Source organism: Dromiciops gliroides, chromosome 5 (assembly GCF_019393635.1).
Source record: "Dromiciops gliroides isolate mDroGli1 chromosome 5, mDroGli1.pri, whole genome shotgun sequence".
In the NCBI taxonomy this organism is placed as follows: domain Eukaryota; kingdom Metazoa; phylum Chordata; class Mammalia; order Microbiotheria; family Microbiotheriidae; genus Dromiciops; species Dromiciops gliroides.
This window is the reverse complement of record NC_057865.1, coordinates 15,378,168-15,392,828: the sequence shown is the minus strand read 5'-3', so window position 1 is coordinate 15,392,828 and position 14,661 is coordinate 15,378,168. Positions and strand designations below refer to the sequence as shown.

General features: G+C 47.7%; 1 protein-coding gene across 3 annotated transcripts in view; it reads left to right on the top strand.

Moving 5' to 3' along the window:
* Positions 1-14,661, top strand: part of GSDME (gasdermin E) — a 63,137-nt gene that overhangs the window by 32,721 nt on the left and 15,755 nt on the right. For all 3 annotated transcript variants that reach the window (XM_043969115.1, XM_043969114.1, XM_043969116.1), the window contains exons 6-8: positions 3,044-3,164; positions 10,944-11,126; positions 13,827-13,954. In XM_043969115.1, coding sequence (XP_043825050.1) covers positions 3,044-3,164; positions 10,944-11,126; positions 13,827-13,954 — 432 coding nt within the window. The remainder of the gene's footprint in view (positions 1-3,043; positions 3,165-10,943; positions 11,127-13,826; positions 13,955-14,661) is intronic.

Sequence of the window (14,661 nt, the reverse complement as noted above, 5' to 3'; positions counted from 1 at the left end):
CAGGGAGAGCAGATGGAATCCCCTCCCTGCTGGTCCATGGCTGGATGACCCCTAGTCGAGGCGCTTGTCCTGACATGGGAGGGTGAGGGCCCTTCCATCCCTGAGGATCTTCAGTTCTGAGTGATGGGAGGCAGAGAGGCAACCTCCACAAAAACTTTCCTGGTTACATAGAACTCAGCATCCTCCCTCTTGGCTGTAATGACACCAACAAGAGAAACCTTATGTTGCCATGTCCAGGGTTGGCACTATGCCCCAGACAGCCAGCCAGCTGCCCACCTGGTGTGACTGGGACAAAGCCAGGGGAGTCTGTAGGCCTGGTGTGCTTATGCCTCCTTGGCCTCCACCTCCCCTCCAGCTGCTGTGGGACCTGAACAGCCCTTAGACGTTTGTTCTCGAATAAAACCGTATCATTGTGGTTCATGTGCCTGGAAGGTGGAGCCCATGAGGCCACGTCTCTGGGGCTTTCTGGCATGAGAGAAAGTGGGGAGCTGGGTACAGCCCAGCCCTTTGGACTGTGGGCCAGAGTCAGGGGTCAGGGGTGGGGACCTGCCTGGGGAAAGAAGGCTGACAGGGCTCCAGTGGTGAAGTGGTCCGGCCTAGAAGGAACCTATCAGATAGTCGTCACCCAAGTGCACACATTCTCACTCTCACACTCTCTCCCACACAATACGTGCTCTCTCTAATACTCTATTTCTGCCTGTTTGTCTCTCTCTGTCTCTGTCTCTCTGTGTCTTTATCTCTGATACTGTCACTCACTTTTTTTTTTTTTTTTAGTGAGGCAATTGGGGTTAAATGACTTGCCCAGGGTCACACAGCTAATAAGTGTTAAGTGTCTGAGGCCGGATTTGAATTCAGGTACTCCTGAATCCAGGGCCGATGCTCTATCTACTGCACCACCTAGCTGCCCCCTGTCACTCACTTTTACAGATAAGGAAACTGGAGCCCAGAAGTCGCTTGCCTAAGGTCACACAGGGAGTAAGTGGCAGAGTCAAGATCTGAACGCAGGGCCTCTGACTTTCAGTCTCTACTTTTTCTTCTCCAATATCTCACAGGACTACTGACTTTTGCTTCAATCACCTCTCACTGGTCCCATCACGTAACTGACTTGAGAGGCAGCGCTGACTGGTGGATAGAGCTGGGCCGGACTCTTTGGAGCCTAGATTAGCGCTAGGAGGACCCTCGGGAGCCATGAGTCCAACGCCCTCAGTTTACAAATGAGGAAACTGAGGCCCAGGGAGGTGGAGTGACTTGGATTTGAGCCCAGATCCTGTGTCTCTAGAGTCCATATTCTTTCTGCCTCAGGGTTTGAGTCCCTTTCCTCATAGATCTTGGCTGTGTGACCCTGGTCAAGTCATGGAGCTCTCAGAGCGGCTTCTGGTCTAGGAATCAGGGGGCAGGGGCTCTGCTTTTAATGAGGGGAGGAGGTTCAAAATCTATTGAAACATCCTGTGGTCTAATTAACAGTCCACAGATGTTGTCCCCCATACCCATTCTTCTCCCATGGATATTACGCAACTTCAGGAGGTATATGACAATGAGTTGCTCAGGGCCACCCAGCGAGTACGTGTCAAAGGTGAGCCTTAAACCCAGATTCGAGAGGAAGCATTTCAGTCATGTCTGACTTTTCATGACCCCATTGAGGGTCTTCTCAGCAAAGACACTGGAGAGCTTTGACATTTCCTCCTCCAGCTCATTTTACAGATAAGGAAACTGAGGCAACAAGCTTAACTGATTTGCCCAGGGTCACAGCTAGGAAGTGTCTGAGGTTAGATTTGAACTCAGGAAGATGAGTTTTCTTGACTCCAGTTTTCTTGCTCTGTGCACTGTGGTGCCACCTAGAGGCCCCATAGAAAGGGTCAGTGTACTATACTGGAAAGGACAATCACTTTGGAGGCAGAAGGACCTGGGTTCAAATTCCACCTCTGATGATGACTGTATGGTTTTGTCTATAGAAGGACAAACTTCCCAGCAACTAGATATGTTTGAGAATGGATTGATGCTTTTGGTGGGTACTGAGCTCCCTGTCAGTGGAGGTATTCCAGCAGAGGCTAGGTGAATGCTGGTCAGGGTGGCTGTAGGTGTTGTTAGAGCTTTGGGCACAGGTTGGATGAAGATTCTTCCACATTCCCTTCTGTGGCTGTGATTCTGTGGCTGTGAACCATAGATGCTCCAATGGTGTTCTTTGGTGTTCACCTCCCCTGGAGTTTTACCCGCCTTCTTCCCTCCAAGCCTTCCAATAACCCTGTGAGGGGGCATTATGATTCCCATTTACCACTAAGGAAATCTATGGTCAAAATGACTTGGCCATGGGGATGTGGCTTGTAAATGGCTGTCAGGATTTGAACCCAGGTCTTCCTGACTGCAAGTTGTGCCATCCTGCCTACTTGTAATAATGGTATTTTGAGTTATCTGTCTATATCTAAGTTCCTTGGGGCAGGGACTGTTTTGTTCTTGACTTTTTGTTCCTACCAGTGCCTAGTGCCAAGGACAACTGGGCATTTTGGTAAAGGTTAAATTATTGAATTTGTAGAACTCCTTAAAGGTCCCAGCCACCTGGTTGGGGCGGGGGGAGGGTCCTTCCTTCCCCTGCATCCCCTTCTCTTCCCCGGCCCCTTCCCCAAGTCCTCTGGAGGCTGTTGCCGAGGATCCCCAAGCCTGTAACACAAGAACTTGGCCCCACAGTCATCGTGCGCGGCTTCTCTCCTCCTCCTCCTGCTTCTCCCTACAAAGCTCGGGGTTTTCATCAGGGTGCTCAGGGCTGTTTCAATAAGCCTCGCCAAAGGGGCTGGGACACTCCATGAAGGCATACCTCTGTTTTCTTCTGGGCACTGAAACCTCATTTTGGTGCCAGGAGGGCTGGCAGCGGGCAGGTAATGAACTTGAGGCTGGGGCGGGGGAGGAGAAGAGAAAAGGGGGGAGGAGAAGAGAGAAGGGGGGAGGAGAAGAGAGAAGGGGGGAGGAGAAGAGAGAAGGGGGGTGGAGGAGGAGGAGGAGGAGGAAACTCCCTCACTCCCTGCCCACCCGCCCCCTCTCTCCCTCTCAGGTTTCAGTGAATGAAGATGGGAATGTGACAAGAGACTTCAACGTGGTCCTTGAGATCCCAGCATCCACCACCATTGCCTACAGGATCCTGGAGCTGTATGTCAAGAAGGATGGGCAGTTTGGTGAGTGTCCTGCCTAGCAGGTGCCTATGGACAGTCTCCTTCCGTGCAGCAACTACTTAATAGGCACCTACTGTATGTCAAAGCGCTGTGCTGAGGAATAATAATAATAATAACAATAACAATAACAATAAAAACAAGCTAGGGGTTTGCCCAAAAGAAATTTCTATTCTTTTGGAGATGTTGTTGTTGTTAAATTGTTTTTCGGTCATGTCCGACTCTTCATGACCCCATTTGGGGTTTTCTTGGCAAAGGTACTGCAGTGGTTTGCCATTTCCTTCTCTAGCTCATTTTACAGATGAGGAAACTGAGGCAAATAAGGTTAAGTGACTTGCCCAGGGTCACACAGCTAGTAAGTGTCTGAGGCCGGATATGACTGAAATGACTGAACAACAACTATTACTTCTTGTATCCTAGATCCCTTTGATGGTAGTCTGGTCAAGGTTCCAAAATACATAGGATGACAAAGGAAACCAGTTATATTGAAATACAAATGTTAGATTTCAAAATAGGAAAAATATTGAAAAATCAAATACAAATATTAAAATATCAAAATACTTAAAAGAGAAATGGTAGAAATATTATCAAATATCAGAATATATAAAATAAAACATTATCAAATATCAAAATATTGAAATATTTTAAAAAACAAAACCAAAATGTTTGCAGGCCCTGGGGGATGAGCCCCTAGGTGAAAGCTTTTTCAGTCAGAGGGTGACCTCGGCACACTTGTGCTTTAGGAAGGTAATTTTAGCAGCTTAACTGGATAGCCTGGGGACTGGCATGGGAGGGGAGTTAGGGGCTGCTGCAGGGGTCCAGGCACAAGGGATGAGCGCCTGATGGTTAGAAATATGGAGGTGGCATGGACAGGCCTCAGCAGATTGGTGGTGGAAAATGAGGTAAGAGTTGAGGATAAGGCCCAGGTTGTGAGCCTGAAGGACTAGAAGAGAAACAAGGATGTGTGGAGGGGAGGGAGAGGTTGTGCAGTTCTTCCAGGGGCCCTGAGAAGGCCGTTTGGGAGGGGGAAGGTGCTGGCCTGGTGGGCACCTCTGGTCTCCTGTGACTTGTTCCCTGTGTCGCTCGCTCCCTCCCCTGCCCATCATAATCTTTCCATGTATCAGAGGTGGTTTTCACAAGATGCTGTGGCCAGAAAAATCCCTGAGCCTGAAGCCACCCTGGTGGTGAGTTTAGCCTCTCGTCTTAGCTGGGCTGATCCTTGGCTGGTCCGTCTCATTAGATAAGACCACTCAGTGCTTGCAGTGCCCTGGTCTTCCAGATTCCAGGCTCACTTCCATGGCATCAGAAGAGCAGCTCCTCTCTACACACACCCTCTTTGTTACCTCTGCACTGCCTTCAGTGCACGCTGGCTCTGTGACCCTGGGCAAGTCACTTCACTGCTTAATGCTCTAAGTTACCGTGAAGATGTTAACCTGTGTTGGTAAAGGGAGTGTCCGTACCTGAGAGTTCCTTATACACACATGAAATGAGAAGTCTGGTCCCTTTCCCTAGTGGAGAGGCAGGAAGCAGCCTAGCAAGAAGAGACAGTGTTAGGCTTGGGGTCAGGAAGCCCTGGGTGCAAATCTCCCCTCGGACAGTAGCTGTGTGACCTTTGGTGTTTAGTCAAACCTCCTGTGTCATCGAGGGGGCGGTGGCAGGAGTTCCCTCCCAGATTTTTTGTGTCTTGGTATTTATTAGACTGGGGATGTAGCCAGATCAGAGTTCTGGATCCATGAGACCTGGGAGTGAATTGTGACTCTACTACTAACCCAACCCAATCCTCATGTGATAGAATGTCCTGTCCCCTCACTTCTCACAGTGCACCACACACATACTGTGTAACACAGCACAGTTTCCTTTGGGACCAGCCACCTCACCTCTCTCAAGGCTCAGCACCCTCACCTGCAAAGGCAGGGACACGGAGCCAAGTGGTTCCTTCCACCTCTCAGTCATATGATCCTATGTTCCCACCTAGGCTATAAATTCTTTGGGAGCTGGGAAAGCATATCATTCTTATTTATCTTTCCTCTGCCATCCCCAGTGCTCAGCACAGTGTCCTGCCCATTGTAGATGGTTAATAAATGTCTTCTGAATCAAATTGGAATCAGGGATAAACGCCATGTTCAAGTTGGTGCCTTGGGAAGAAATTCCCTGTTCTCTGTGAGGACCCTGTAGCCCACTATCTCTAGACCTTCTCTTCTGGAAGGCAAGGCTGTAAATGTTTGCTCACTGACTAACTGAGCCAATATGAGCCCCTCGGGAAAATCAGCCTTCTAACTTTATCTATGTTCATGTCTTCTCTTTCTCTACCCTCCTCAAACCCCTTCCCTCTGCCTTTCCCGCTTCCTTTCCCCCCCATCCTGAGTGGCACATCTACCAGTCTGATCCCCTTCCTCTCCACTAGCCTGGCTTTCCCATTTGGGTATGCCCCCCAACTGCACCCACTGCTGAAGGTTGCTGACTTGTCTTAATTAAGGCTGTTTGGCAGAATGGGCTGCAGCGTTTCAGAGGCCGCCTGGAGCCCTGGGATGAGAGCACAGCTGGGCCTGCCCCAGCTGTGTCTGTGCAGTGTGTGCCGAGGGGGACACGGGAGAGAAGCCTCCACGTTTGTCCTCCCTTTCATACTGATGCACATCAGGGGGCTGCCCTTCCTTTGAGAAAGCTTTCCATTGGGATCATCTTGGGGCCATGGACGTAGAATGGGGGGGGCTTCCAAGGCCATCCACTCCGACCCTCTCACTTTACAGATGAAGAAGCTGAGACCCAAGAGAGGAAGATTTTTGCCCCAGGCCACACAGATGCCAAGTGGCACCTGTGGTATTTCAACCCAGGTCTTCTGGTTCCAAATCTGGTTCTTTCTACTCCCTGTACTCTCCTTGAAGGACTTTATTTACCCCCAAACCACCTGAAAAGTCCCTCACATAAAAATGCTGATCCTTTCCCCGAGGACAGCCATCCTTGCTGGGAAGCAGTCGGGACACTCTGTCCTTGCAATTCTGTACAAATGGCCTTGAATCCTGTTTCCCACTCCTCCCCAGGGTCTTTCAGGACTTTCCCAGCTTCGCGTGGAGCTGATCCACTCTTTGCATTTTAATTTCAAGCCTTTCTTCCCCCTTTTCTTTTCTTTGAAAATAAACTCATCTTTGTGCTATGAGGAGATGGTCCCCTGGGCTTCTTTCCTTTCCTTTAGCTCCTTTCTCATGCCCTGGACTCAGGAAGATGATTCTGTTTTTCACGTGGGGTCCTTGCTTTCCCATCATTGAGTGGCCCAGTGTCTTTATTCCTCATGAGTGGCGGCCGAGCGTTGGCATCCTCTTCTGGGTTTTGTCTATCTGTATTCCCCGTCTCTCTTGCCATGGAACATTCTGAATACTTCCACATTCGATACTGTGGTCTTTGGACTGGACCAGCCTGGACCACCAGAGATGAGTTCATCCCCCACCTCTAGCCACAACTAATCCAAAACCATTCTGGGAAGAGGCTGCCTCCCCTTTCCCAAGACCGAGAGCTGTGAGTGCCCTTTGGCAATGTGTGCAGAAGTCCTTCAGTTCCTACACTTGGGCATTCTTCCAAAGTCTCATCTCGGTCAGTTGGGCTACACTCTGATCTCATTCTCACACGAACATTCCTTGGTAGAAGTAGAATACCTGATCCCTACTGTTCAAGGTGTCCCTCTGTGGGACTGAAGATTGTAAGAGAAAGACACTCTGGCTGGACTTCTAGCCAGAGATACAGGGCTTCATCCTGACACCACCACAAGTGGCTGAACCACTTGGCGACTTGATTCCTCATCTGTGAAGTGGGGACAACAGGATGCATGGAAAAGTACATTTTAAACCTTAAATCACCATAGGAATATTAGCCATTATTATTTTTAGTTCTCTAAAAATGCTTAAGTATCATTCATGCCTGTCTTTCAGCCCTGCTGGCTGGGTTTTCCCTTCGGTAGTTCTGTGTTTCTTGGTTTTTCTTTTTGGTTTTGCACTTGCGTTGGTTGCTTTGGGCCTTGTTCTTTTTAGGAGCCCTTCCTTCAGCCTGTCGGCCCGTGTTTCCAGTTGCTCAGGACTTGCTCACTGCTCGGGCTTCCCAGGGCTGCATGGGTGCAGGATCATAGGCACAGAACCGAAAAAGACATTAGAGTCCACTGAATCCAACCCTCTCGTTTTACAGAGCAGGAAATGGAGGCACAGAGTGATTTGCCCAAAGTCATGTGGCTAGTTAGTGTCTGAGGCAGGATTTGAACTTGGTTCTTTCATGCTCTAAGACCAGTGTGCTATCCACCATACCACCCAGGTAGTCTCTAAATCAGAATGGACTCCTCCTGGTAGCTCTGCTTGTTCCCATGCCCAGAAGATTTCTGCTGGGTTGTGGGGCACCTTCTCTGATCCTCTAATCCTTGTCCACCAAGCTGGTCGATACTCCTGTTCTGATACTCTCAGCCCTTCAAACCCATTTCCCCCTCCCACTATTGACAGACTGATTCCTGGTTATGGTCCTTGCCTGGGACTTGAAAACTGCCTCTTTTCTTCTCTTTCCTTGGGAGCCCTTGCTAGACTTCCCTCCCCTCGCCATCCAGGTGAATTTCCTGGAATAGCTCCAGCTGCCAGTTTTACTTGCGGGCCAGTCCCAGTTGGCTTGGTGTGGCATGGTGTACTTCCAGGGGCTGTTCTAGACTTCTTCCTCTTCCTCTAGGTCACAGTTCCACACCTCCCCTGCCCCCCTTCCCCCCCCCCCCGCCCCCAGCTTATTTCACTTTTGGCAAATGATGGATTTCTACTTCACTAAGAAGATAAAAGGCATATGGCCATTGGAATCTCTTTGGTTCACCTCTCCTACTTCTCTATGCCCTTACCCATGGTATCCTCTTTGTCAAAATCCAGCCTTCTCCATGATCTGTCTCTTCTGTACCTTCGATCTCATTCACCACTGACTCCTTTCCCTTAGGCTACAGAGTTGCTCACATTTCCTTTAAAATTGAAAAGCAAAAACAACCTTCTCTTGACCCTGTTACCCTCCTCAAACTATGACCCTAACTGCCTCCTCCCTTGTAAGACCAAACCCTAACAAATCTATCTCCACGGATTGTTCCCACTCTCATCTCTACTCAATCATCCCCACATAATTCCCTGTAATCTGGCACCCACCCTAACCATGACCCAAGCTCATTAATGACTTCTAGTGGGCATTGATGGCCAGGACTGTGGGGGTTACATGGTTCCACCCTGATGTTTTATAGATAAAGAGACAAGAATTCAGAGAGGCTGAGAAATTTATTCAGGGTCACATAGAATTTCCTAGGCAGGATATGAACTCAAGTCTCTCTGACTCTCAGTTTGATCCTCCTTGGCTATTCCTTTCTCTGTTATGGTTATTTGTGCTCCTATCTTATTATCTTCCCCAATTAGATTGTAAGCTCCCCAAGAACCCCAAAAAACCTCATCTGAATTTGGAACACAAAGTTGTAAAAAACTGATGTTAAAATTTGTTTTTACATGCAATTTGGGAAAATAAACATTCTAAATAAGCTTAAAACAAACAAAAAACCCCAAAACAAAACAAAACAAAAGACCTCATCTGGTTTCATCTTCATATCCCTAGAACCTACAACTTTGACCCACAAGTAATAGGTGACTAGTCAATGCAGACTGAATTTGTTTATCCAGTGTCTACTTAGTTTAATTCAGTAAATGTGTAATTGAACGCCTAGTGTTTTACTGATGAAGAAACTGAGCCCCAGAGAAGGGAACAAATGACTTGCCCAAATTTGCCCAGGTTAGTGAGTGGCAAGGATTTGTCACTGAGCCAGAGGCTTCTGATGAAGTGACTTGTCCAAGGTCACACAGCTAGTAATGTGGGTTTCAAAGCCAAGTCTTTTTGTGTTGAGTCCAGCACTTTGCCTACTAAACCTTGTCTCTCAAATAGTCTTGTGCATGCCCTTGTGCATTTACTGATCTGGGTTGAAGTCATATCCATCCCTTCCTAAGCTGTCAGCTCTCCCTTGAGTCCAGGAACTAGAATAAACCTTGTGTTTCCCCTTCCTTCCCTCCCATTCCTCTCCCTCCCACTCCACATACAAACAGCCATCAGGGCATCCAGGATCTACCATTATAAACAAGACCCACCAAAGGCTAGGTGGCTAGTCCCAGAGAGCTTCCTGAGGTTGAGAGAATGTAAGACGCTGGCTACTTGCTGGTGACTTTAGGTCCACATCCCCTTCTCTGTAAGTGGTTGGCTGGCTGGCTGGTTGTGGTCAAGAAAAAAAATATCGCTATTATAACAGTGCACGTTAGGCAGAGTAGGCAAGAAACAGTCCGTGTTCACTAAACAGCATTCTAAATCCAGGCATTAGGGAGAACAATTTCTAAATGGGCAGATGTGTCCCCATACCCCGGGATATCTTAATGGCACCAAGACAATCCAAGGTAATGTTTGTAGGGCTCTTAAGAAAAGTGCAATGGGGGGGGGTTAACATTCCAGAAAATAATAATTTCTTATTCTTTAAATAGAATTTGTTTGACTACTCCCTTCATTTATTGACTAGGCTTCTGCCCTAAAATCCTTTCTGAATGGATAAGGACAGTTGGAGTTCTATCTCAGTGAGATATCTCCCATTACCTTCATCTTTGTTCTCAAAGTTTCCAAAAGGCCTTTAAATACTATATAATTGTTTCAGTTGAAGGAGGTTTTTTTAATATGCTTTCACAGCTAGGAAGGGATCTTAGAGATTATCTTGCCTGCCCTCACCTCATTTTAGAGATGGGAAAATTGAAGCCTAGAGAAAGAATCTACCACATCATAACACATTATAAACAGCAGAAGTGAGACTGTTGAGACTTGGAGAAAGAGGGTGGAATTTGGAGTAAGAAAACCCAAGTTTGAATCTTGGCTCTGGCACTTCCATGCTGTGTGGGCAAATCACTCCGCTTCTGGGGCTTAGGATCCTCATCTGTCAAATTAGAAGATTGACGTGGTGGACGTAAAGGATCCTCCCAGCTCCAGATCTGTGACTTCTAAGAACATTATTTTTTCCCATGCGGGGCTCTTTTTCTACATGTGACTGTCTCAAAGTTGGAGCTTCCCCACTGGAGTACTCCAACTCTAGTCTAAGGAGTGAAGCAGGTCAAAGGTTTTGTTGGTCAGTTGTTTCAGGCAGGTCCAATTCTTCATGACCCCCTTGGGGTTTTCTTGGCCAAGATAGTGGAGTGGTTTGCTATTTCCTTCTGCAGCTCATTTTACAGATGAGGAAACTGAGGCAGACAGGGTTATGTAACTTGTCCAGGGTCACACAGCTAGGAAGTGTCTGAGGCTGGATTTGAACTCAGGAAGATGAGTCTTCCAAACTCCAGGCCTAGTGCTCTGTGTACTGTGTCACCACCTAGCTGCCCCCTAGGTCTAAGACCAGAGTCCAGTTCAATTGAGCAAGCATTACTCAGGCAGCCATATATCCCTACCATTGAAGCACTTGCATTTTTTTTTTGGTATGTGTGTGGGGCAGGGGGGTTGGGGTGGGGAGGGATGATGCACAATCTGAGCCCTTCCTTGGCTGTTCTCATTTGATAGCAGCCTGCTTTGCTCTTGAGTTATGCCCCCTTCTTTGTTCAGTGAATGTCCATATGGTGGCATCCACATAGATGGAAGGTTTTTCTCCCAGCAGGAAGGGACAGCCAGGGAAAAGCTAAAATGCTTCAGACACAGACATATACCACCCTCTCTCCCCTTTCCCCTAAGGCACATCCATTAACACTGACCCCACTGGCTTTCTTATCTTATATCCCTATGCAACAGAATTCTGCTTGCTGCGTGAGAAACGAGGTGGCTTTGAGCAAGAGGATACAGATGGCCACAATCACTTGGATACTGGAAATTTGGGAGAGTTCACCTACCCTTTTGTGCTGGACTCTGTGGATGGGAATTCTGAGGCTGCAAAATTCATGCCTACTGAGGGGCCATTAAGCTCCTTAAAACACGGTATTATGAGCAACGTGTGACTTAATTAGTCTCTAAGTTGGCACTCAGTCAAGGAAGTGTCCTTGCCAAATGGTTTACTGTGATGTCTCATTTTATTTTTGTTTCTTAAAATTGATTTTATTGATGCTCCCTTCAAATGAGGAGGTTGGTCCAGATGGCCTCTAAGGTCCCTCGCTCCTCTAAATCCTACCTTGGGACCCCGAACAAGCCTCTTAAAGTTCCTTTTGACCTCAGTTGGCTCATCTGTAAAATGAGAGGATTGGAGGGGTTGGCTTCTGAGATCCCTAGGTCTATGACCCCATAATTCAGAGACCTTGGGTCTTAAATTCCTTATAAAGAGAGGATGAGGAAAGGGTTTGGTGTTTAATGGAGATGGAGGTGGGGGGGAGGCTTAATTTTTTTTAAACCACAGAAGCCTTGCTAAGAATAGCTAGTCATCAGCAGGAGCGGCAACATGGGCTTGTGCATATGTTCTTCTTACATTCCTGGCCTCGCTGCCAGCATTAGCACCAGCACTACATTGTCAGCCTCACCAAGCACCCTTTCAGATAATTTACCACATGGCAGGGAAGGGTCTGGCTGGGTGGAGTGGGAGAGGCTGGGCACCCATTACTGACACTTCTTTTGCCTCCAGCCCTTTTTTGTTTTTGGCGAGGCAGTTGGGGTTAAGTGACTTTCCCAGGGTCACACAGCTAGTAAGTGTTAAGTGTCTGAGGCTGGATTCGAACTCAGGTCCTCCTGACTCCAGGGCCGGTGCTCTACCCACTGTGCCACCTAGCACCTCCAGCCATTTTAATCCAGAGGGATGTCAAGTGGGGGTGGGGATGTGGCTAGAGAAATGTGACTTTGGATGGGACAACCAAAGGAAGGGTGTGGGATCTCAGGATGTTGATGTCTGAGCACAATCAGATGGAAAAGAAATGGGTTGGGGTGGAGTGGTCCTTAATAGTGAAACAGTGAAAGCAAATTCATAGTTGCTTGTGGCCAGGAGAATGGTCTGGAGGGGTGACAGCCTCTTCTCAGGCTGATGGTATCCTCAGCCCTATGTGCTGTCCCCAAGTGAAAGGGACTTCCCCCTCATTAGTGACCTTCCAGGAAAGGCTGGATGAGCACTCCTTGGAGCTGGGGGAGTGAGGATTCTTATCCAAGAAAGGGTTAGCCTAGAAGACCACTGAAGTGCCTATCCATCTGGGAGCTATTCCATGATTTAGATTTGAACTAGACAGTAACAATAGCTCACAATTATATAGCACTTTGTTGTTCGGTCATTCTTTTTAGTCATGTCTGACTCTTTGTGACACCTTTTGGGGTTTTCTTGGCAAAGATACTGGAGTGGTTTTCCATTTCCTCCTCCATTTCATTTTACAGATGAGGAACTGAGGCAAACAGGGTGAAGTGACTTGCCCAGGGTTACATAGCTAGGAAGTGTTTGAGGCCAGATTTGAACTCAGGTCTTCCTATCTCTAGGCTTGGTGCTTTATCCCCTGTGCCACCCCATACATCCCTGTAAGACTTGCGAAATTCTTTACCTATATTCTTTTTATCCTCACAACAAGCCTGTGAGGTAGGTATGATTATTATCCCTATTTTATAGATGGGGAAACTGAGGCAGACAGATTAAGTGACTTACTCAGGGTCACAGAGCCAGTAAGTGTCTGAGGCAGCATTGGAACCCAGGTGTTCGAACTCTGAGCCCAGCAGCGATCCTTCCCCTCTCACAGGCCACCTCACTTCAAGTGACCTCTAAGATGTCATTTAGTCTAAACCCCTTATTGACAGGTGGGAAAGGAAACTGGTTGGCAGAGGCGGATGAACTTGTCCCTGGGGGATGGACATGGTGACCTCAAGGTCTTGCCGTCTTTCACTCTTCTGTATTGACCTCTAGTTCTTTATCTGAGAAACGAGAGAATTGTCCCATAGGTGTCTCGAAGGCCATTTCAGCTTCGAGCTGATTTGCTAGGCGCTCTCCTAGGTGCTGAAGACATCAAACCAAGCCAAACTCTCTCTGCCTTCAGGGAGTATGTGCAGGGTGTCCTCAAAGTCTTCGTGCTGTTTTAAGTTATTAAAGCCAGCAAAGCTTAAAATGGCAAGAAGACTTTGGGGGCACACTGTATTTTACTGGGGAGATACAACATGTGGCCAAACAGTACAAAATATGTGCAGAGTAAATACCAAGTTATGTATTTGTGTGTATAGTAAATTGTATACACCTCTGTGTATGAATATATGTATATACACACATGTATAGTTTCATAATTATAAAACAGCCAACATTTAGATAGTGCTGCCTGTCCATCAGACACCGTGCTAAGTGACTTACAATTCTTATCTCATTTGATCCTCACCACAGCCCTGGGAGGTAGGTGCTGTTGTTATGCTGAGGCAAACAGAACAGAATCTCCCCAGAAATCACAAGTAATTGATCTGACCCAATTAACATCCCCATGGTTGCTTCTCATAAAGAAAAATAATGAAGCTCCAAGGTCAACATTGTCTCTTCCTCCGCCCCGTGGGTGGGATCTGGGCAGAGTGCTGCAGGCTTGGAGAGGACCATTTGGCTTGGGTCTCAGGGCCCCAGTGTGAGAAATGTTTGAGAGGAAGGATGACAAGGGGCTGTGTGAAGCTGGAGCCCCCGTTCTCTCCTGGCGGAGGATGGTGGCAGGCTGGCACCCAGTCTGCATGCTCTTGTTGCTTTCACAGGGATACTGCTCTTGGAGAGGAATTTCCGTCCCTTTGTGGCGCTGTCAGGGCAACACCAAGCAGCTCTGTGTGAAATCCTCTGGGAAATCCTGTTCAATGATGAATTGGTGGTGGTCCTGGACACCGTGGTAAGGGAAAGGGCCTTAGAGCCTCACGACTTCTTATACTTTCTCAACCGTGATTGGCATGAAGTGGTGCTTAAAAAGTCTTTGAGCTGAGTCAGACTCTGGCCTTAGGGGAAATGGATACATAGACAGAAGGGAAGTGACAGTCTTCGTTAACCCTCTCATTCCTTGCCGTGAGTCATACAGGTAGGAAAGGAGAGAAGCCCAGGGCCTCAGTTTCCTCATCTGTAAACCAAGGGCATTGGGCAAGGTGATCTCAGAGGTCTCTTCTAGCTTTAGACATTTCATTATTTGATGTTCCAACTTAAAATCCAGGGTCCTTTCCCTACTGCCTTGATACCCCACTTTGGTCACTACTCTGGATGTAGAATTGGCTACCCCAATAGGTGGAGGGTTCCTTATTGGTAAAGGTTGAAAAAGAAAGTTTAACTGATGATTTTGGGCGTGTGATTTTTAACACTTGTTAAAATGTGTTAAATGTGACATTGGTCAATTCACTTAATCTCTGTGGGCCTCCCTTACTTTCTTCAGGTCTAGAAAGCAAAGGCAGGACTGGATGACCAATGAGATCCCTTCTAGCTAAGTACCACTCCCACCCCCACCAAACTGGCTTACCTGTTGTTCCTCATCCCTGACTCCATCTACCACTTCTCTGCCTTTGCACAGGTTGTGCTCCATGCCTGGAGTACCCTTTCTTCTCATCTTTGCGT